Source organism: Corvus hawaiiensis, chromosome 17 (assembly GCF_020740725.1).
Source record: "Corvus hawaiiensis isolate bCorHaw1 chromosome 17, bCorHaw1.pri.cur, whole genome shotgun sequence".
In the NCBI taxonomy this organism is placed as follows: Eukaryota; Metazoa; Chordata; class Aves; order Passeriformes; family Corvidae; genus Corvus; species Corvus hawaiiensis.
Genome location: NC_063229.1, coordinates 4,161,667 through 4,182,869, shown reverse-complemented (window position 1 = coordinate 4,182,869; position 21,203 = coordinate 4,161,667). Strand labels below are relative to the sequence as shown.

The following is a 21,203-nucleotide window of genomic DNA, read 5'->3' as shown; positions in this document are numbered from 1 at the left end:
CATAGAATCATGGAATATCCTGAGTTGGAAGGGACCCACAAGGCTCATCATGTCCAACTCCTGGCCCTGCACAGGACAACCCCCAGAAGCTGTAGTTGTAGGCGCAAATGCTGATCCCAGTTCTCATGTCAAATCCTAATGGGATGTCCCTGCACAGAACTTTGGTTCTTCAGCAAAGCAGCACACGGAGCAGCACTGGGAAAATACGGCAAGAGCATTTTGGATAGCTCAAGTTCTGTAATCAAAACAAATGCACTCATTTATTCCAACATTGTATTAGCAAAGGAAGAAAAGAGTCCTGATTCAGAGTATTTTGGACTGCTTAAGGCTATTTCTGGGATGAGGCTGTTCCTGGGCAGGGGAAGGGGAGCTGTGCTGTCCTGGTTTGCAGCCTGGCTGCTTTGGCTGCTGTTTGGAGGAGGCAGGAGCAGCACTGAACATCACGAGCAGCAGTGTGGGAAACCTTGTCCAGACACTGTCTTAATGGATTTAACTTCACAAAGTAGCTCCAATGGGAAGTTATCCCATGGGAGAAGACCCTGCATGAGGACAAGGGGGATGGGTGTAGGACCTGGGGGATCCCAGGGGTGTTTTGGCTCCCAGAACACCCCGAAGTCCCACAGGCTTTTATCTTCACCAGGCAAACACCACTAATCAGGGCTTAATTCCCCCGGAGAAAGGTCTGGAAAAGCCCATCCCTGCCCAGGGATGTGCACGAGGATGGCACAGCCAAACTGCCACCATGGGGCACACGTGGGGCTGTGGAGCCAGGGATGTGCCACAGGATGCACCAAGTGCTCATTTTCCAGGCAAGGAATCAGCCGAGAGAAAGCATCCTCGTTTCAGCCTCGGATCCCCAACACTGAACGCAGTTAAATGCAGGGCTCCCTCCTGGGGAAGATCCCTCCTGTTTACATCCATCAAAACCCAGTTTCCTCATGCCCTGACGGGGTGATGTCAGTGGGATCACACAAACTCCAGGTGAATATTGACTTTGCAATGACACTGTTCTAGCCCAAACACCGGGCAGCCAAAGGGGGCCGGCACGCTGGCGGTCCAGCAGAGGCGTTCTTTGATTCCCCTGCCCTGCAGCATGCTGTCTGCCAGGAAATTTTCATTTGGTCTCTCCAACTCGAGAACCAATTGTAAATGTCAGTGCTAAACGCTCAGATTTAAGTGTTGGGTTGTCTTGTTTGATTACGGCGCTGAAAGGTCAGAGCTGACTAATGGAAAGTACAAGCGGTGTTGGGAGGGAAACGGTGTTCTGCTGAGGGTGAGCAAACACCTGGGGACAACCTAATCACTCTTCCCGCTGCATCTCTCTCTTCCCTCTCCAGCTCCTTCAGTCAGGGCCGTTTTTCAGGTCTCACAGCCTGGAAAAGCCATTTCTGGGGGAAATTCCCACTCGTGACGTTGCTGCCAGGGATGCCGACAGGGTTCCCCTATGGAGGAAACAGAGCTCACCTTGCCACAGCCTGGCTGGATTTGCTCTCAAAGGGGAAGGGATTGCACCAGAACTGGGCTGCTGTCACCCTCACTGGCATCACTCAGCTCTCTCCATGCATGGCTCGGGCTTTGATGCCAAAGTCTCTGTGCCTCCACTTCTATTCCCCATTTTGGCCCTACTCTGGCAATGAGCACCCCAAGAGCTCCACACAGAGAGCAGAACAGGGATCTTTTCCCTCCTGCTTTCCCATTCCCCACCACTCACACATCTTTGAATTTCCCTTGCCCTGAACTGTTCCAGCTGTGGTGACCAAATAAAACTTCAGCTGCCTCAAAGTGATGGAGCTGAGGAAATCTGCTTTTAACCTGAGCCCATTCCCGTCATCCTGTAAGCAGAGTTCATTGTATTTATTCTAAGCTGCTTTTAAAAATATTAGTCCTTCTGCCTGGCAGGATAAAACCTTTAGGAGCTTCTACTCTTCTCCAGGGAATAGCGGGGTGGTCCCAAGCAGGAATGTTCATCACTCCATACAGATGCCATCCTGCACTGGGATCCAGCCCCTACTGCCAACCCCAAAACCTTCCCTGGACAGAAAAAATCAGTGATTCCAGATGTCTGGATGTTTCTGGACATTTACATCAATGAGCATTGGAAATTTTAGGAAAACTAGGAGTTTTACGGAATAACTGCAATGATTTTTCCCCAAGACTCTGGGGTCTGTGATGAGCACTGGCCTTGATTCTATGGTGCCAGCCTGGAAAATACCCTGGGTGCTCACAGCACCCCTCCAGACATCTTCCCAGGAATCCAAGATACTGCTGGGCTTAGGGAGAGATCTCCAGCTACCTGACCTCCTTTTTCTCCAGGCTGAGCCCCCCCAGCCCTCAGCCCCTCCTGGTGCTCCAGACCCTCATTATAATGAGACAAATTGTCTTATTCACAGGCCCTTTGCAGGAGCATCCCTGGGGAAAGGATCCTGTTAAGGGATGGATGGTGCCAGAGGGGTGAAGAGGCTGAGAAACCACCATGAAATGTAGAAGGGGAAAAAATCCACATACTATCACCAAATGCAAAGAAATCCATGAAAATAAATATCCAACTCCAAACTGAGCTATTTCCTTCCCAGCTCAGGCATGGAGCAGGATGGAGCCTGAGCAGCACTGGGAAAGTCAAAGCAGTTTGTGGTCCATAAGATTAATAGGAAATCTGCTCTGGATTGGGAGCGATTCCCTCTTTTATTGCAATGAACCCCAAAGAGTAATGGCTGCAGGGCAAGAAGAGGAAGGTAAATTGCAGTAATAATGTGTTTCCTTGTGCTGACATGCTTTTGATCATAGAAAAATACACCATCTGTTTCTAAATTACTCGTATTGATTTAACAGTTAGGAACAGGGGTGGGGGGGATCTCTTTTTTTCCTTTTGCAAATCCATTTTGTGAGGTCTCCTGGAAATCTGACAGTTATGTGCAATAAAAAGGGCTTGTTCATCATAAAAGATTCCTGCTGCCAGCCACGGGGCTGTGCTGGGAGGAACGGGACATCCCCTTCCTCTTCATCACCCTGTCCTGCCAGGAGCTGTGCAGCTGAGTGCTGGTGCACCCCACAGGAACTATTTCTTGCACCAAATAAACTCTTCCTGTGCTGCTTCTTCCCTGTGAGGGTGCTGAGGCCCTGGCACAGGGTGCCCAGAGAAGCTGTGGCTGCCCCTGGATCCCTGGCAGTGCCCAAGGCCAGGCTGGACGGGGCTTGGAGCAACCTGGGATAGTGGAAGGTGTCCCTGCCATGGCAGGGGGTGGGGCTGGATGGGCTTTAAGGTCCCTTCCAACCCAAACCTGTGGTTCTATGGTTCCTCCCTGCCCAGACCACACACATCTCACTGCCCTTGTTGCTCTCAATTTCTATGGATTTCCTTCCCTTTTTTTGCAATTTCTCCCCCTGCACCCCAAAGGCTGCCACAACATCTGAGTCCCTGCCCTGGGGTGCAGTTCAGCACATGGCAAAACCACGTGTGTCGCCCCAACACCTCCCTCCATACTCCCCCCTGCCTGACATCATTAAAAACCACAGAATCAGAGAAGGTCTGGTTTGGAAGGGACCTTAAAGCCCAGCTCATTCCACCCCCTGCCATGGGCAGGGACACCTTCCACTAGCCCAGGCTGCTCCAAGTTCCATCCAACCTGCCCTTGAGTACTTCCAGGGATGGGGCAGCCACAGCTTCTCTGATATTATTTTGCTGCTAATCAGTTGCTGTTCCTCTGCCTGCAGCCTGAGTGTTTTATTCCCTGGCTAAGGGCTTTCCTGGGAGACTCCAGGTTCCCCCATGGGCAGGGCCAGTCCAAAAGGAGAAGGTTAACCCAGAACTTGGCACTGCAGAGATGCAAACAGAGCCCTTTCCCGTTATCCCAACAACTTTCCAAGCCTCTGCTGCTGCTCAGCCAGGCAGCTGCTTTTACTGGAAAAATTTAAAAAGCAAAACACAACTTATTTTGAGTTTGGAAACAATGCCCTCCTTCCATCGGGCACCTGGAAGTGTGGGGAATCCAAACCCATCTGTTATCACCAAAGCTGGCACTGGCATCAAGTATGTCCCTCTCTGCCACTCCCAGCACAGCGTTGGGCACCTTAAAAGACTTTCTGTCCCCACCTGAATCCCCCTGCAGTGTCCCCAGCACCACAAGCTCACAGCAGCCTCCAGGCAAATCCCTTCCTTCCCCTGGTGGAAAACACCCAAGACTCAGCCCAGGCACCACCCACAAACTGATTTTCTACTTCTCCAAGTGAAACCAAGAGACAGATCTTGGCTGCTGCTGGTTGTGATCTGCAAAGTTTATTAACCCCCCCCCCCAAAAAAGGCCATTTTCATGCAGAATCTTTTGGTTCATAAAAGAAGTCATTCCGCAGCAGCCACCTGACAACCCTCCCCCACAAACTGAGAAATAAAGTGACCCCAGAGTGCACAAAAACAAACGAACCATCCAACTCCAACAGAGAAAAGTGGTTCCTAGCATTCCACACAATATGGAAAAATTTGGCAAATACAGCTGATCTCGCAGTTCCTGTCCCTTTAGCACTTTAGAGCTGGCTTTGGCCTCCAGCCCTTGGGTTGCCTGTCTGGAAAACAGACACAGGTCCTTGTGCTGCAGGACCTGGGGACTCTCCGAGGGGTCCAGGCCAGGTGGGGAAGAGCTACCGCATCAGCGTTTTGAAGTGGGCAGTATAAATATAAAACATGGATACAAACGGGTTCTTTGTACAGAAAATATCATCTCTCAAGGCACTGGGGTGATGGCCACGTGTCCACTCGTGGGCTCCCAACAGGCTTCTCCAGCCATCAAGGAAGGAGGGGAAAAAGGCACCGGAGAAGTCCTGGTGCTGCCATCCAAGAGGGGTTTCACCCCACTGCTGCCCCCAAACGCCCCCGGGGAGGGGTTTTTCCTGGCTGGATGGTGCTTTTCCTTGGTGGGGGTGGCGTGATCCCATGGGGGCTGCAGTCTCCTTGGGATGGCTCGGGGCTGGGTTTGGCCAGGAGGGAGGTGCATAGATGGGCTGGGGGCTTGGGCTGCTCCAGCCGGCGCTGCGCTCCCTTGTCACGCCAGCAGCCCCAGCCGGGTCACCTTGGCCGACAGGAAGGAGTGGATGACGAAGACGATGGTCTTGGGGCAGGAGTGAAGGTCCAATTGCTGCAAAAAAGGAAAGGAGGCATGTTTGCAATGGGAAGGGCTGTTCCTGCAGCAGCCAGCTTTCAGCTAGGGACCACCCAGAGCTCCCCAAACCCACCACAGCTTTACTGGGGCCCTGGAAAGAGCTGCACACCCTGGCTGAGGCAGGCAGATGGGGCCATGTGTCACCCCCATGCCAGACAGGATGGGTGCTGTGAGCAGGGTGGGTGCTCTGCTCTCCCTCTTCCCCCAAGACTGGTGGGTGAGGTTGCTGAAAGCAAAGCCAACTCACGATCTCTCCCTCCGGGCCACCAAAGTCCAGGTAGAGCATCTTGGTGCCGTCATCCGAGGACATCTGCAGCTTCTCAAAAGGCTGCTGGAGCAGGATGGTCCTACTGAGCCCGGGCTCGCTGGTGGAGATGGTGAACCCCTTGTCGATGTGGACGGTCAGGGTGCAGTCTTGCCCCTTCCACGTGCAGGCTGGGGACAGGGACAGGACAGGGGTGAGCTGGGAGTCCCACCACACCACCCGGGCCCCCCGGGCCCCCGCTGACCTGCCGAGACCTCCTGGGCCAGCTCGGCGGCGCCGTGGGTGCCATCCACCAGCAGCCGCGTCCACAGGGCGAGCTCTCGGGGGCTCTCCAGGCTGAAGAGATGGGTCTGCACGCCCAGGCGGCCGCCGGCGCGCAGCGCGAAGGAGCGCTCGGCCTCGTACAGCGCCGAGCCCTTGGCCGGCCCCGAGTGCACCAGCCTGCGGCACGGCCAGCGCTCAGCAGCGCGCCTCGCACCGCCCCAACACCGCCCCGACACCGCCCCAGCACTGCACCCCGCACCGCCCCAACACCGCCCCAACACCGCCCCAGCACCGCGCCCCAGCACCACGCCCCGCACTGCCCCGACACCGCCCCAGCACCGCACCCCAGCACCGCGCCCCGACACCGCCCCGACACCGCCCCGACACCGCCCCAGCACCGCACCCCGCACCGCCCCAACACCGCCCCAGCACCGCCCCAGCACCGCACCCCGCACCGCCCCGACACCGCCCCGACACCGCCCCAGCACCGCCCCGACACCGCCCCAGCACCGCCCCGACACCGCCCCGACACCGCCCCGACACCGCCCCAGCACCGCGCCCCAGCACCGCGCCCCAGCACCGCCCCGACACCGCCCCGACACCGCCCCAACACCGCCCCGACACCGCCCCGACACCGCCCCGACACCGCCCCGACACCGCGCCGCGCACTGCCCCGACATCGCCCCAGCACCGCGCCCCGCACCGCCCCAACACCGCCCCGACACCGCCCCAGCACCGCACCCCAGCACTGCGCCCCGCACTGCCCCGACATCGCCCCAGCACCGCGCCCCTCAGTGCACCCCACGCCGTCCCAGCACAACCCCAGCACCGCACCCCGCACTGCCCCGGCACCGCCACAGCACCGTCCCAGCACCGCACAGCCCCGGCATCGCACCCCGCACCACCCCAGTGCTGGACCGCCCGTGCGCTGCATCCCTGCGCCGCAATACCCCAGCACCAACACAGCATCGCCCCGTTTCCCTGCATCGCCCCAGCACCGCACAGCGCAACATCCCAGCACCTCGCACGGCTCCTCAGCACCGCACCTCAGCGTCGCTCCTCACACAGCCCCAGCACTGCCCCAGCACTGCCCCGCGTCCCGCACGGCCCCAGAACAGCCCCAGCACGGCCCCGCACCCCGCACGGCCCCAGCACCGCCCCAGCACAGCCCCAGCACTGCCCCGCGTCCCGCACGGCCCCAGCACTGCCCCGCATCCCGCACAGCCCCAGCACGGCCCCCGCACTGCCCCGCATCCCGCACGGCCCCAGAACAGCCCCAGCACGGCCCCCGCACGGCCCCAGCACCGCCCCAGCACTGCCCTGCATCCCGCACGGCCCCAGAACCGCCCCGCGTCCCGCACTGCCCCCGCACCCCCTCACGGCCCCAGCACAGCCCCAGCACGGCTCCAGCACAGCCCCGCGTCCCGCACGGCCCCAGCACAGCCCCAGCACCGCCCCAGCACAGCCCCAGCACCGCCCTGCATCCCACACGGCCCCAGCACAGCCCCAGCACAGCCCCGCGTCCCGCCCGGCCCCAGCACGGCCCCCGCACCGCCCCGCGTCCCGCCCGGCCCCAGCGCCTCACCCCGCTCCGCTCCGCGGTGGCCGCGCGGCGGGGCCGCCAGGGGGCGCTGCAGCCCCGCGGATGAGGCCCCTCAGCGCCCGCGCCGGACCCGGCCCTGGAGCCGCCCCCGCCCCAACCCCGCCCCCAGCCCTGCTCCCCACCCTGAAAACCCGCCCCAACCCCGCCCCGAGCCCTGCTCCCCACCCTGAAAACCCGCCCCAACCCCGCCCCGAGCCCTGCTCCCCACCCTGAAAACCCGCCCCAACCCCGCCCCGAGCCCTGCTCCCCACCCTGAAAACCCGCCCCAAACCCCGCCCTGAGCCCTGCTCCCCACCCTGAAAACCCGCCCCAAACCCGCCCCGAGCCCTGCCCCGAGTCCCTCCCTGAAAACCCGCCCCGACAGCCGCCCCAACCCCGGGACTCAGCACCACTGTCCCCACTGCCCTAACATCACCCTGGGACACTGTCACCATGCCCGCGCCCTAAATCCCCGCACTATGCCCAGGACTCTGCCACCAACTCTTGGACACTGTCACCATCCCCACCGCTCTGACACCACCCCTGGACTCTACCATCACCTCAAACGCCTCTGCCACCACCGCCAGCCCCTGCCACCACCCTGCAGGTCCGTCCTGACCCCCAGCCCTTGACACCGTCCCCCGTCACTGCCACCACCTCGGGGGTTGCCATCGCCCCTAGGGCTATGCCCTGACCCCCAGCTCCTGCCACCATCCCTGGTCACTGTCACCACTTTGGGGGTCTGACACCACCTCTGGGTTCTGCCCTGACTCCCAGACCCTACCACTGCTCCCAGGGACTGCCACCATCCTATCCTTGAGCTGGTGGCCCCTACCTGGTGGCGATGAGGGGGTAGCTGTGCGTGGGCTTGCCCAGGGCGTCCCGGCTCTGCGGCAGGCTCCCGTACAACAGCAGCTCCTTCTCCGTGAGCACGGCCAGGAGATTCCTGGTGCCGGCGCTGGGGAGCTGCAAAGGGACTGGGTCAGGGCCACCGGCAGCAGGGTGGCACGGGGTGGGCAGAGGGCCTGGGGGTACCTGCTCGGTCAGCCAGCCCACGTGCTTGACATCCCGTCCGGCCACCGTGCCAGCCCCCGCCAGCTGTGCCCGCAGCTCCTCCTTCACCCGCGGCAGCAGCGCGGCCGAGTTGGCCTGGATGGCGCCGAGCCACGACTGCGCCGTGGCCTCGTCCTTGGCCCGCAGGAAGAGGGCAACGCGTCCGTCCGCCGAGCACACCTCTAGGTACCTGCAGGGACACGGCCCCGATGAGTCCCTGCCCACCCTCGGCTCCCCGGGACACGGTGGCATCCCCGGCCCCAGCGCCACGCGCTGACCTGTGCTCCGGGTCGGTGGGGAGGCACTTGCGGGACACGTAGCACATCTTCAGAGGGACACTCCGGCTCTCCCGGAGCTCCCGAGGGGGCAGCACAGGGGATGATCGCTTCTGCTGGGCAGCAGGAGAGGGGTCCCAGCTCACCGTCGGCCCCGCCGAGGAGTTCTTGAAGTAGGGTGAGATCTCCTTCATGTACTTCACTGGAAGAGAGGCAGCGCCCGCTGAGGACATGGCACAGGCCAGGGTGGCCTCATCCTACCCTGCTGAAAGCCCCTGCATCAGAGCTGGTGACCCCTCTGCTCCCCAGAGCTGCCACCCATGGGTGCTGTGGGCCCCCTGCCCCTGTGGGTGCAGGGATGGCACTGGTGGGTGAGGTCACACAGGGAGTGACACAGAATCAGAGAATGGTTTGGGTTGGAAGGGACCTTAAAGATCATCCCATACCAACCCCCTCATTCCATGGGCAGGAACACCTTTCACTAGCCCAGGCTGCTCCAAGCCCCATCCAACCTGGCCTTGGACACTGCCAGGGATCCAGGGGCAGCCACAGCTTCTCTGCACACCCTGTACCAGGGCCTCCCCACCCTCACATGACACCTTGGACCCTCCCAGTACCTCAGGCCCACCATCCCAGCCTGGAGAGCTCCCCAAGAGGGATAGGAACGGCCTTTTCCCCCTTTTTCCTTCCCTTTAACCCAGATCAGTTCACAGATCCAGGCCTAAGCACTTTCCTGGGGCAGCACACACAGCCAGGGGTGGGGAATGGGAAAGAGTCCCAGGCCAAAATTATACAGTCCAAATTGTGCTGGTACAGCCAGTCCCGCTGCCAGCTGAGGAACAGCTCTCAAATACCCTGGCATGGCCCCAGGAAAAGCCTTGGAGAGCGTGCTCTCTGCTCGCACAGCCCTTCCCCATGAGCCTCAAACCAGGGACAAGAAATCAGCGCCCAGTGAGCCTGGCTCCAGAGCCACAGCCCTCAGAGCCACGCTGGGACGGCAGCCGGCTCCAGAAGTTTGGGGGAAGAGGGACATGAAAGGCACCACAAATTGATGGGGCCCCACAGCCACATCCTGAAAATGAGTTTGGCAATGCTGGCTAAAAAACTCCAGGCAGGCAGGGTGTCAGTCCGGGTCCTGCCCTGGGGCAGCATGGGACCAGCTACTGACTCCAGGGAAGGGTTTCCCTTTGGAGGCCCTTAGGAAAACACCACGGGATAGACACGTGCCTGCAAGCCACGTTCCCAGCCATCCTGGCTGGTTCCACTCCAGGTCCAAGCCAGCAGAGTAGGTGGTAGGATGGGGGACACAAGCTTGGCTTTGCAGCCAACACTTGTAGGTGGCTGGATGGGCCCAGCGCCATCACTGCAGCCAAGCCACAGCAGCCTGATATGCTGCCAGAAAGGAGCCCCTTTCCCACCAGGAAATGGTCTGCACGCAGAACCACCCACTCCCAAACTTCACCTGGCCACCACTACCCATCTCCCACCTGTCTTCCCCAGTGGTCACAGCCCCAAGGCTGCCAGAGCTCCAGGAGTGTTTGGACAATGCTCTCAGACACAGGGTGGGATTGCTGGGGTGCCCTATGCAGGGCCAGGAGTTGGACTGGATGATCCTGATGGGTCCCTTCTGTGCTCTCCCCCTTCATTCCTATCCCAGTGAGCTCCCTAAAACCTCTGAGCCCTCACGGCCCAGCAGGAGCTGCGGGAAGCCAGAGCCCCGTGGGTGCTCCGCGGGACACGGCTATAAATGGCCACGGTGCTGTGCCACGTGGGCCAGGTCACCCCGTGGTAGCCCCGGGGCCAAGGCGGCGGCGGGGGGCCACCAGCCTCGTGCGCTGCGCCTCCCGTTGCAAAAATAGCCACGTTCCCGCAGGCATCTGAGCCGCGCTGGATCTGACCCGAGCCATTAATCTTGGCAGCGGGGACCTGCCATTATCCTGGTGCCTGGGAACTAATTGGAGTTCAGAAAGATGCCATTGAGCTGCTGAAACCCGAGCGGCGTCCCTGCGGCAGCCCCTGGCTCCCCGGGCACGCGGGGGACGTCACCGGCGTTAGCTGGGCGGTGGCGGGGTCACGTCCCGAGGGAGCCGTGGAGAACAGGAGCAGTGCCCAGTCTGGGACAGGGCACAGAGAATTAGGCAACAGGCAGCGCGTGTGTCTCGGGTACGTGGCTTTAAGGAGGATTTCAGGCTGGTCACAAAGCACAGGGGCTCCTGAGCCAGCACAGGAAGCTGGGAGGTGCTGGAGGCTGCGATGGTCCCCTGCCAAGGCCAGGCCACCATGCCATGGGAGCTGCTGTCCCCTCCAGTGACCCCAGCACTGGCTTCACAGCGGGCTGACTTATACTTCTGCCAGTCCCTTCACTGAAGTTGGTATTCAATGGATTCATTAATTACCTCCATCTCATTGAAGCAAACAACCCAGACCATATCATGCATCACCGCTGCTAGTGGTTAACTGTAATTCCCATATTGTTTTCTCTTCCTAACTAGCACCTGGTAGTGCTGGGGCTGCTGCCTGCTCCCTGGCAGCCTGCACCCTCCAAAAACCACTGGGCAGCAACACAGCCTGGCTGCTGTTGACCTAAAGTCACCTACAGCAGGCACACAGCCCTTGGTGGCTCCTGGGCTAATCCAAAGCTGCTGGCCCCCAAAGCCACGTGCGCTCTCCAGGGAAAGAGCCCATCCCACCGATCCTCTCCAGGACAGAGGACAGGGGACAAATAGGACCTTTAACTGCTCAGGGCTTTGCACTAAGGAAAACTTTATTCCAGGGTTTTGGGGAACAGCAAAAGTCTCTGGCCACACAACCCATGCCAGAACGGTGCCTCAGCAGGGGGGTGGGTGGTAGCACAGGGAATCCCAATCACTGGAGCATGCCATGTGCCCCTGAACCCTGGAGGGAGCTGCACGAGGGACACGTTTAACCAAAGGCCCTGGGTCTGCCTCTGTGTTGCAGCCGGTTTTTTTTCTCCCCAGCATGCCAGAAAGGGGCAGAACCACCAAAATTCCTTGGTTTTACTTCTTGGGTAGAAATTCTCCCTCTCCATCTGCCCATCTCTCACAAGGATGGAGAACAAGCACAAACAAACCACTTTGGGCACCATGGATCCTGAATCAGCACAACCTGCCCCACACATCCCCATGGCTCAGCACTGCTCAGAGCCAAGCCTGACCCCACAGAGTTTCACTGAGGAGCCACAATGCTTCCTCCAGGCAGGAAAACAGACACATGGACACCCAGAGCAGGTTCAAGAACACCCTCCTGCTGCTTGGGTCACCAGCACACTCTGCTTCAGCCAGGAGGTCACAGCATGGATTCAAAGAAGAGTTCCAGACTGCATTTCTGGTCAGGAGTAGGATGGTGCTGCTGTTTCTCCTGCCAAAATCTTCCCAGCAGCACCTACACAGCTCAGGAAGGCCATCACATCAGGAAATCTTCCAGAGAGCTCCTAGAGATCCAGTGCTGGCCCCAGAGATGCTAATCCCACCTCCAGCTGGTCCCTCTCTGCTTCAGGATTAATGATGCAAAATTGGCATGTTAAACTGGGGGGCTCAGCAAACACACATCCCAAAGAGACGCCCTGAAATGACCTGCAAGCTCCAACCCAATGCTCTCCTGTGCTTCCAAAAACATCAACACAGATCCCCAGCACCCCACCCTGGGACCATGCCCTGCTCCTGGCTCCAAGCATGAACACGACAGCTCCTGTCCCAGCTGCCTCAGCTCAAGTCCTTCCACCCCAGGGAGGAAGATGCCATGCGGTGCTGCAGGGTGAGGTGCCACTGCTGTCCCTCCTGTCCCAGCACTCAGTGCCACATTCCATGCCCCAGCTCTTTATTAAACATTCCCCTGTGCTGCACCACCAGCAGGGAGATCGTGGGACAGCCCTCCGTGCTTCCACGGGAGGAGAAACAAACCCAGGAAACTCCCCAGGGAAAGCAAAGCTTCAGAGCAGCATGGTGTGGAGGTGGTAGATGTGCCCCATCACCTCATGGCATCATCCCTGGGGCAGATCCAACACCTTCCTTCCCACGGTTATGGCAACCAGCACTCCGGAGAATCCCCAGCCCCCCCTCTCTCCCAGCACCCATTTTTCTGAATTTTGAGCTTCCAAGCTATTACTTGGCCAAGCAAGCCCTAAAGAGCAGAGAACAGCCCCAAAAGCATCCCTGTGGCAAATAAATCATGGATGTGAGATGCCCACAGCTGCCCCCACTCCTCCTCCTCACTGCTCCCAGTTCTGCCCCCACGACAATACAGCACAGGGGCCTCACCAGGTAAACCACTCTTGTCCCCAGAACCCTTCCTGGGGCAGCTGGAAGGATGTTTATCAGCCTTTCCCCTGCCATGGAGAGTCTCTGGATTCCAAGCAATGAAAATAAGGAAAAAAAACAAGGGAAAAATAAGGCAAGGGAGAGCAACTCTCCCCAAAATAACAACGTAATATAAATACAGTCCAACTCCTCCTGCAAATACCAAGAGAGTAGTTTGGCACATCCAAAAAAAAATCTTGGCAGGACACACGGAGAGGTATCTGCATGTCCTCACGCCTGGGCAGCAATGACACCCTGAAGCCAAGCTGAGCAGCTCAGGGTGAAATCTGGCACGTGGAGCCACTGCTGATACCCACATTAAAACGCATCACCTCCCAGCTCTGCCACTTCGGGGAATCTCAGCCCAGCTCACTGCCCTGTGAGGATGTGCCAGCTCTCCCAGTTTCGTTGCCTGCTGCAATGCCACCTGCAAACCATCCTAAAAACTCCTAATCCCAGGAATGACTGCAGCCAGGAAGGGCAAGGCAGCAAACAGACACTGGCTGTGCCAAATACTCTGTTTTAGCACTTAGAGCACCACAAGGAAAGCTGGAGTCACACCTGGCACCATGCGGGGACCAGAAAGTGTCTAAGTAATGTTAAGGTGCTCTTTTTTAAGTTCTGCCTTCTCCAAGCAGGAGAAGACAGCAGGGAACCCCTTGTTTAACACCCTTCAAGCACTCCAAGGCCACCCCCTGCCCTGCAGCCCTGCCACCCCTCCCTGGGGCAGGGTATTTGGCCAACCAGCTCCTGGAGAGCCACAGGGGTGGCACATACAAGGCAGGGGACACCCTGTCCAGAGGCAGAGCCACCGCCTCCAGAGGGCAGTGACAGCCTGACCACGGCACAGTGCCAGCCCCACCATCCCCCTTGGCAGAGCTGCACTGTGCCAGTAAACACAAAAACCGAGGGGATGAAGATGTACCACATTTATCAGTGAAATCAGTGATCAGATGAGCAGCAGAGATCACTTCCCTGCTCCGGCTGGACATCAGATACAAACTCATCCCAGAGCTCCAGAGTGCTGTAGTGGGAGCCAGCCCAGCCTCACTCTCCTCCCAAGAGTACCTGCTGGGAGTTTTAATTAATTAAGAAGCCCAGCAGGTCATACCTGAGCTCAGCAAGCTACAGCAAAGGCCCTGCCTGCAGCTGCCTCCCAGGAGGGTGATCTGGCTCCTAGAGGATGGAGGAGGAGGAGAGGTCCAGGGAGAGAAATTGTTCTCTCCAGAAAGGGCAGCTCCTCTCCACCTCTGGCAGGACCTCTGGCAGAAAGGAAACCCACACCAAAGGATGAACAGAAAATAACAGAGGGAGGGTGGTCCGAGAGCAGCGGCTCCAGGCAGGAATTTTGCAGACTCACAAAGAAAGAAGCTCTTGTATTTCTCTTTGGTCAGAAAAAAACAACAAAACCACCCCACCACCAACCCTATCTGCTCCCTGCAGCTGTGCAGAGCAGCACATTCCTCCAGCTTAACCGTGGTCCTGAGACTCCCAGGAGAGGAGGAACCCACAGCAGAAAGGGCTGAGCAAAGCTAAAAATGAAAATCTGGAGCTGAGACAATCTGGGGAAGGCGCAGGAAAGCTGGGGCCACAGTGGTCGCTGGCAGCACAGCACACAGAACTCTGCTTTGTCCAGGGACAGCCCCGAGCACTGTCCCCAAATCAAACCTCCCTTTGGGATCTGGGAAGGGTCTCTGGTGCCGAGACCCCCTCTGTTAAGCAGGGTGACCCCAGGGGCTGGTTAGAAGCGAGGGGAGGGGAAGGCTCCTTTCCTGAGGGACAGATCTGGGATGCTCATCCCGGCCTGGCCGAGCTGGCAGAGGGTGGGCAAACATGGACAGATGTGATGTGAAGGGTAATCAGAGAAGAATGGGGTCTCTCCCTCAGGGCTCCCATCAATCCTCACCCAGTCCTCACATAGGGCTTGAGGGGCTCCTGCAGTGTGCCAGTCCCCTCAGGGCTGGGAGACACCTGAAACCATCTGCCTGGTACCGAGGGAGCCTGTTCCCAGGGAACAGTCTGCTCCAGGGTGGTGAAGGCTGCATCCCTGGCATGTTTGTAGCCTCAGGTTCCAGGGATCGCGTGGCTGGGCAGCTCCTTCAGCTGCATCCCTGGGTGGGCAGCATCCCCTGGGTGGGTAGTTCCTGAGCAGGTCCTGCCTCACCCTCCGCCTGCCCAAAGCCCACCAGCAAACCCCAAGGTGCTCAGCAGGAGTGGGGGGCCAGTGCACCCCCTCCCTGCTGGCATAAACCTACAACAGCCAAGGATGTGGGTTTAAATTAAAACCATGGGAAAAGCAGAAAATGTTTTCTCTTGCCCCAGGAACTGCAGACGTGGGGGTGATGCTGAGCAATGAAAGAATCCCAAATCCCAGAAACTTGTCCCACACCTCCCACTGCTGCCTGCTTGGGGACCCACAGCAGGGAGACAGAGCCTCTGGGCATGGAGCACTGGCACACACATCCCTCCCTCTTGGGAGGGAGACAGGGAAATCCCAGCAGTTACCTCCAGCTCTCCGGATGAGCAGACAAATTACTCTGCACATGTTGTTTTCCATTTGAAAGAGTATGCAAATGCAGCTGCAGATGATATGCCACCCCTGTGTCATCCCAGTACAGGAGGACCCTTCTCCCCCCATCACATCCTTGTCTCCTACCTTCCAAGATCACTTCCTTGCCCGTCTTCTTCAAGGCCTGCACAGCCTCATCGTGTGTGGCCTCGGACAGGTCAGTGCCATTGACGGCGAGGATGGCATCCCCCACGTACAGCGCCTCGGTCTGATCCGCTGCCAGCCCCTTAAAGATCTTGGAGATCAAGATGGGCATTTTATTCTCTCGTCCACCTTGAAACAGAAGAGACAGGGAGCAGTTGTGGCTGTTGGAGTGCTCAGAGGACTGGGTGGGGAGGGGGATGCTCCAGTTCCAGATGGTCCCAGCAAGGCTGAGCCTTTCTGCTGGCACTCAATGCACTGTGCCAGGTCAGCCCACTGCCCACTCCCCCAGATACCCACAGGACACCTGCACCAACCACACCAGCCAAAGTACCATGAGGCTTTACAGCTGATGAAGTGATTGCTCCAAAACCACTCAGATTGGTCACAGATTATTCACAGAGCAAACACATAAACTGGCCATCTCCCCATCAGTTTTGGCAGGAAAGTGTGTCTTTATTTGCATTATTAATCATGTATGCTGAGCAACTATCCTGGCTCCAAGGACTTCATGATCTCAACAGATAAGACAGCTGAACGTTTTTGGAGAGGCCAAAGAGCCTGGGAGAGCTGAGCCAACCTGGCTGTGTGTTCCTCCCCACACAGCAGCCCTGCTCCCCACTGTCCCCACTAAAATAATGCTATTCAAACTCCCGGTGGCTTCAGGAGATCAATTTGCACATTGACTTTTGAACCCGCAGGGAGATCCGAGCTGCCTCTGTGCCAGGGCGCAGGGATGCAGCAGCCACTGCCCATGGTAGCCGGGGATCAGCAGCGCCCGACGTGCCCTGCGCCCCAGGACAGCCTGTCCCGAGGAGTCTCCAAGAGATGATCCTCATCCCAGAGGGAGATGCTGAGCGCAGCCTGTTGTCATTGCCCGCCCCGGGCTGCTCCCAGCCAGTGCCACAGGCATTTCCTCGCTCAGCCGCCTGCCAAGCCCTGCGAGGGCTCCGGTTATCAGCTGTCAGAGGCCCAGGCGGGGGCTGCTCCGTCCTTGCGGCAGCGGCTCCTCTCCCGGCTGCCAGCGCCGAGAGCCCTGCCAGGGCTAAGAACCTGCGCCAGCCCGGCTCTCTCTCGGCTCCCCGCTGCCCTGCCAGCCCCTCGCCATGTCCCGTGGCAGGACATCCACCCCCCGGGTGGCACCCAGTGTCCCTGCGTGAAACACGGCTGGCACATGAACAGCGACATGCCAGCAGCCCGGTGAGGAGTGATGTCCTGCCCTACCAAGGTTGCCCCACCCTCCACAACAGCTTCCACTGCCCAGTTTTGATGGCAACTACTTCTTTTCCACACACGTCACTGCAAAAATAAAGTTTTAACTGAACCAAGGGAAGTTTCTCCTTTCCTGGGAGAGCCACAGAGCAAGCAGTAACTTGGCAGTAAGGAGTGGTTACGAAGGGGGGTTTGTACTTCCCTAAAAAAGGGCTGGCAGGCTGGGGCACCCTGCAGACACGGCCAGCAGTGTCGATCCAGTTCCAGCACCCGCACATTCGCATTGCAAAACCTCCCCACTTCCAGAGGGAGCCGGAGGCTGCGTCTGTGTCCCCTCTGAGCTGGGAGGAGAAGCCACGTCAGGAGCCGAGAGCTGCCCTGTCACTCCCCCCGGGGCTGCCGAGCCCGCTGCCTCTCACAGCCACGCTTCGTGACAGCCCTGTCCCTGCGCCTCCGCTGCCCTTTTCATCCTGCTTTCACAGTTTCCAGCACGCTCGGAGCCGCGTGAAAACCAAAGGCAGGCAGAAAGGCAGGAACGCCATCCCTGCCCCAAGAAGTTTCCAGCCTGAAGTTCAGGCGAGTCTCCCCAAGGAGCGGGGCAGCTTGGGAGGGCAAGCAGGCATTACAGCAGCGAGGCTTCCCGCTGCTCCGCTTCCCGGGAGCACGCATCTCCACGCCCCAGTGCGCTGCTTCAACACCCCACCCAGCGCCCGGAGAGCTCCAAGGGCTTTACATCGCTCCCTTCGTTTCGCTGATAGTTTTAAAGGGGCATTTCCCGGCTCAGGAACACGGTGGGACAAGGACACGCCGGCCCAGCCCTCCCTTTGGCTGCAAAAGGGCAACTTCCGTGTAACTGGGTGCCCCCCTGCACCCCACCTGCCTCACGGGACAGCAGCCTAACCGTGGGTGCGGGGGTCACTGGGAGCCCTCTCCGGCTCCCAAACGCTGGGTGTCCCTCACTCCGGCCGGGGCACGGCGGACAGGGACTGGCCGGTCACTCCGCACCCCGAATCATGGCTCTTTCCATGGGCCGGCAATGTTTCGGGTCCCGTCACTGCCACGTGTCCCCCTCCACGTCCTGCGCTGGGGCTGGGGGGTGTGAGGATCCCCACCCCAGCCCCGCTCCCCGCGGGGTTCGCTCCGAGCGAGCCGCGGGGACGGCGGCAGCAACAGGTCCCGGTGCCGGTGCCCCTCTCCCCCCGCCGCCCCGGGACCCCCGCGGCCCGGCCTCACCTTTGATGCTGATGCCGAGCCCCCCCACGTCCTGCTTGACTACGCGCACGGTGCGCCTGATGTTGGCGAGCGCCTCGGGCGCGGCGGAGCCCGGCTCGCCGCCGTTCAGCTGCGCCGCCGGGGCCTCGGGGCCGGGGCCGGGGCCGTCTGCCGGGCTGACCCCCAGCACGTCCTCGGCCAGGGTGAGCAGGACGCGGAGCCACTGCCCGCCGGGGCCGCGCAGCTCCAGCAGCCCGGTGCGCGGGGCGCGCCTGCCCGCCGCCATCTTCGCGCGCTCCGCGTCCCACACCGCCCCGCGCCGCCCCTCAGCGCCCCGCGCACCGCCTGCCCCCGCCCCGCACCGCCCCGCACCGCCCCGCACCGCCCCGCACCGCCCCGCACCGCCCCGCACCGCCCTGTGCACCGCCTGCCCCCCTCCCGCACCGCCCCGCACCGCCCCGCACCGCCCCGTGCACCGCCTGCCCCCGTCCCGCACCGCCCCGCACCGCCCCGCACCGCCCTGTGCACCGCCTGCCCCCGCCCCGCACCGCCCCGCACCGCCCCGCACCGCCCTGTGCACCGCCTGCCCCCCTCCCGCACCGCCCCGCACCGCCCCGCACCGCCTGCCCCCGTCCCGCACCGCCCCGTGCACCGCCTGCCCCCGTCCCGCACCGCCCCGCACCGCCCCGCACCGCCCTGTGCACCGCCTGCCCCCCTCCCGCACCGCCCCGCACCGCCCCGCACCGCCTGCCCCCGTCCCGCACCGCCCCGCACCGCCCCGTGCACCGCCTGCCCCCGTCCCGCACCGCCCCGCACCGTCCCGCACCGCCCCGCACCGTCCTGTGCACCGCCTGCCCCCGTCCCGCACCGCCCTGTGCACCGCCCCGCCCCGCCCCGCACCGCGCACCGCCTGCCCCCGCACCGCCCGCGCAGTGCCGCGCACCGCTTCTTCACACCCGGCACAGCTTCTCCGCGCCCCGCACCGCTCCGCGCACCGTCCCGCGCACCGTCCCGCCCCGCCACTCACCGCCCCGCGCACCGCCCACCGGGAGAGACCGGGACCCCGGCCCCACCCCATTCCCTCCCTGGACGGTGCACCGGGATGCTCCCCAGTGCTCCCCAGTGCTCCCCCCACCGATCCTGGACACGGCTCCCGGTGCTCCCCATCACAGAATGGAGCACAGGGAAGAGCAGAACTCCCCGGTGCTCCCCACTCCGTGCTGGGATAGGCAGCGGGAGGACACGGTGCTCCCCAGTGCTCCCCAGTGCTCCTGTCTCCAGCCCGGATGGGGGGACAGCAGGAGGGACACAGTGCTCTCCAATGCTCCCCATTCCTGCCCGTGAGGGACACGACTCCCCAGGACTCCCCTCTCCATCCTGGGATGGGGCAGCAGGAGGGATCCAGTGCTCCCCGGTGCTTCCCATTCCAGTGTGGGATGGGGCACACAGGGCTCTCCACTGTATCCTAGGACAGATACCTGGAGGGCCCAGTGCTCTTTGGATGCCCACATTCCAGCCTGGGATGGGGCAACAGGAGAGACACAGCTCTCCAGTGCCCTGCTCTGTTCCGGATGGGGCACGGGGAGAGACCAAGACACCAGGGCCCTACTGCTCCATGGGACACTGGAAGAGCCTGGTTCTCCCCTCTCCGTCCTGGGATGGGGCACCAGGAGGGACACAACTCCCCAGTGCTCCTTGTTCTGGCATGACAGGGGGCACCAGGAGGACCTGGTGCTTCCCAGTGCTCTCCGCTCCATCCTGGGACTGCTATGGGGAGGGACACAGGCCCCCAGTACTCTGTTGCTTGTCCCAGGTCTGGCCCTGGACATTCTGGGTGTCCCTGTGTGGGGCTGTCACAGGAGGAGCAGTGGGAGCTGGGCACAACCAGGGCAGGAACCTCCCAACAGTCCCAGCGGGTGTTAAACAGGAGCCAGGCAGAGGGAGATGGTGTCTGCAGACCTTCAGAAGAGTCTGCATTGCTTTTTCCTTGCTTACCCTGGATCTTGAAAGCGGGAATATTTTGACTTCCTTGGCAGACACCCATTTTTTCTGCATTAGTTAGGAGTAGAAAATACCTCCAGGAGTAGCAAATCGCTCTTGGCACATCCCCTCTGCCCCTTGCAGAGGGCTTCAAGCAGCTCCAGGAGCCTCTGAGATAGCACTACTGAGGTCTCAACCCCTCTGGAAAGCACGGGATTTATAAGAATTCAGTAACATTATTGGCAGGCTGGGAAGGGGATGGAGAGAGGCTCTAGGTGCCTGGGGCAGAGGGGCTGCAGCATACGCTGCTCAGCACAGCCCTTCCCGGCCAGGGGCTGCAGCCAGCCCTGAGCATCAGCCTCACGCTGAGGAGAAAAATGCTCCCTCCCACGCAGCAGCAGCTGTGGAATTTCTTGAGGTTGCAGCAGAGGAAACCCTGAAGGTTATTTCTTTACCAAACAGACGGTTTACATATTCCTGATTTTCTCTTTGCTGAAATGTCCAGGGTTTAAATGACACTTTGCAGTGTGGTGCTGCTCACTGTGGTAAGCACTCCTACAGCATCCCAAGGATGTTCCCCTGTGATCCCAACCCCTGCCCAGCCCCTCTCTGGCTGCCAGTGCCTCTTGGTTTGGGAACAGCAAGGGGAATATGGTCCTTTGGTCCTCAAGCAGAGACAGGGCTCACTCCCCCTGTGCCACCTCCCCTGGGAGCACTCACTTTATTTTCCATCCAGGCAGCTGCAAACAGCAATTTGTCCAGCTTTTTTTCATTCCCAAGAGCTGCTTTTGATAATTCCAGCCTCTAAGGGCCCATTCCCATCTGAACCAGCAGCGGGAACACTAAGCACTGCTCTCAGTGCAGCAGAACAGCACCGTTTGTGCTGTTCCCTTTCATTTCTCAGCTCTGTGCCCCGAGGCAGGGATGCTGAGAAGCATGGCCTGGATGCACGGAAGCCATCCAGATGGTTCCAATGCCTTTCCCTGTCCTGCTGCTGGGATGGAGAAAGGCCCATGGTCCTTGGATCCAGGTCACAGCACTTTGACTTCACCTCCTTTGGGGAAACAGCCTCACCCTGTGAGTGCAGCGAGGACGATGCTCAGGGACCCGCAGCAGAGAGCACGTTCCACAGCCACCACTTCTGCCTGGCTGTGGGACCCCCTGCCTCCCCTTCTTCAGCAACT

At 60.3% G+C, this 21,203-nt stretch overlaps 1 protein-coding gene across 1 annotated transcript; it reads right to left on the bottom strand.

Annotated features, from left to right (window-relative positions):
- Positions 1-4,254: 4,254 nt before the first annotated feature.
- SNTA1 (syntrophin alpha 1) lies at positions 4,255-18,344 on the bottom strand. Its single transcript, XM_048322143.1, has 8 exons — positions 18,061-18,344; positions 15,562-15,747; positions 8,593-8,791; positions 8,297-8,504; positions 8,097-8,227; positions 5,660-5,856; positions 5,398-5,585; positions 4,255-5,126 (listed from the first exon to the last, which is right to left on the bottom strand). Exons 1-8 carry the CDS (start codon positions 18,323-18,325, stop codon positions 5,034-5,036), a joined length of 1,467 nt encoding a protein of 488 aa, XP_048178100.1. The 5' UTR covers positions 18,326-18,344; the 3' UTR covers positions 4,255-5,033.
- Between the last annotated feature and the right edge of the window lie 2,859 nt (positions 18,345-21,203).

Coding starts and splice junctions, on each gene's coding strand:
- SNTA1 (XM_048322143.1), bottom strand. CDS start 18,325: ATGGCGGCGGGCAGGCGCGCCCCGCGCACCGGGCTGCTGGAGCTGCGC. Junction 15,748..18,060: donor GCTCGGCATCAGCATCAAAG/GTGAGGCCGGGC, acceptor TTCTGTTTCAAG/GTGGACGAGAGAATAAAATG. Junction 8,505..8,592: donor CCCACCGACCCGGAGCACAG/GTCAGCGCGTGG, acceptor GTGTCCCTGCAG/GTACCTAGAGGTGTGCTCGG.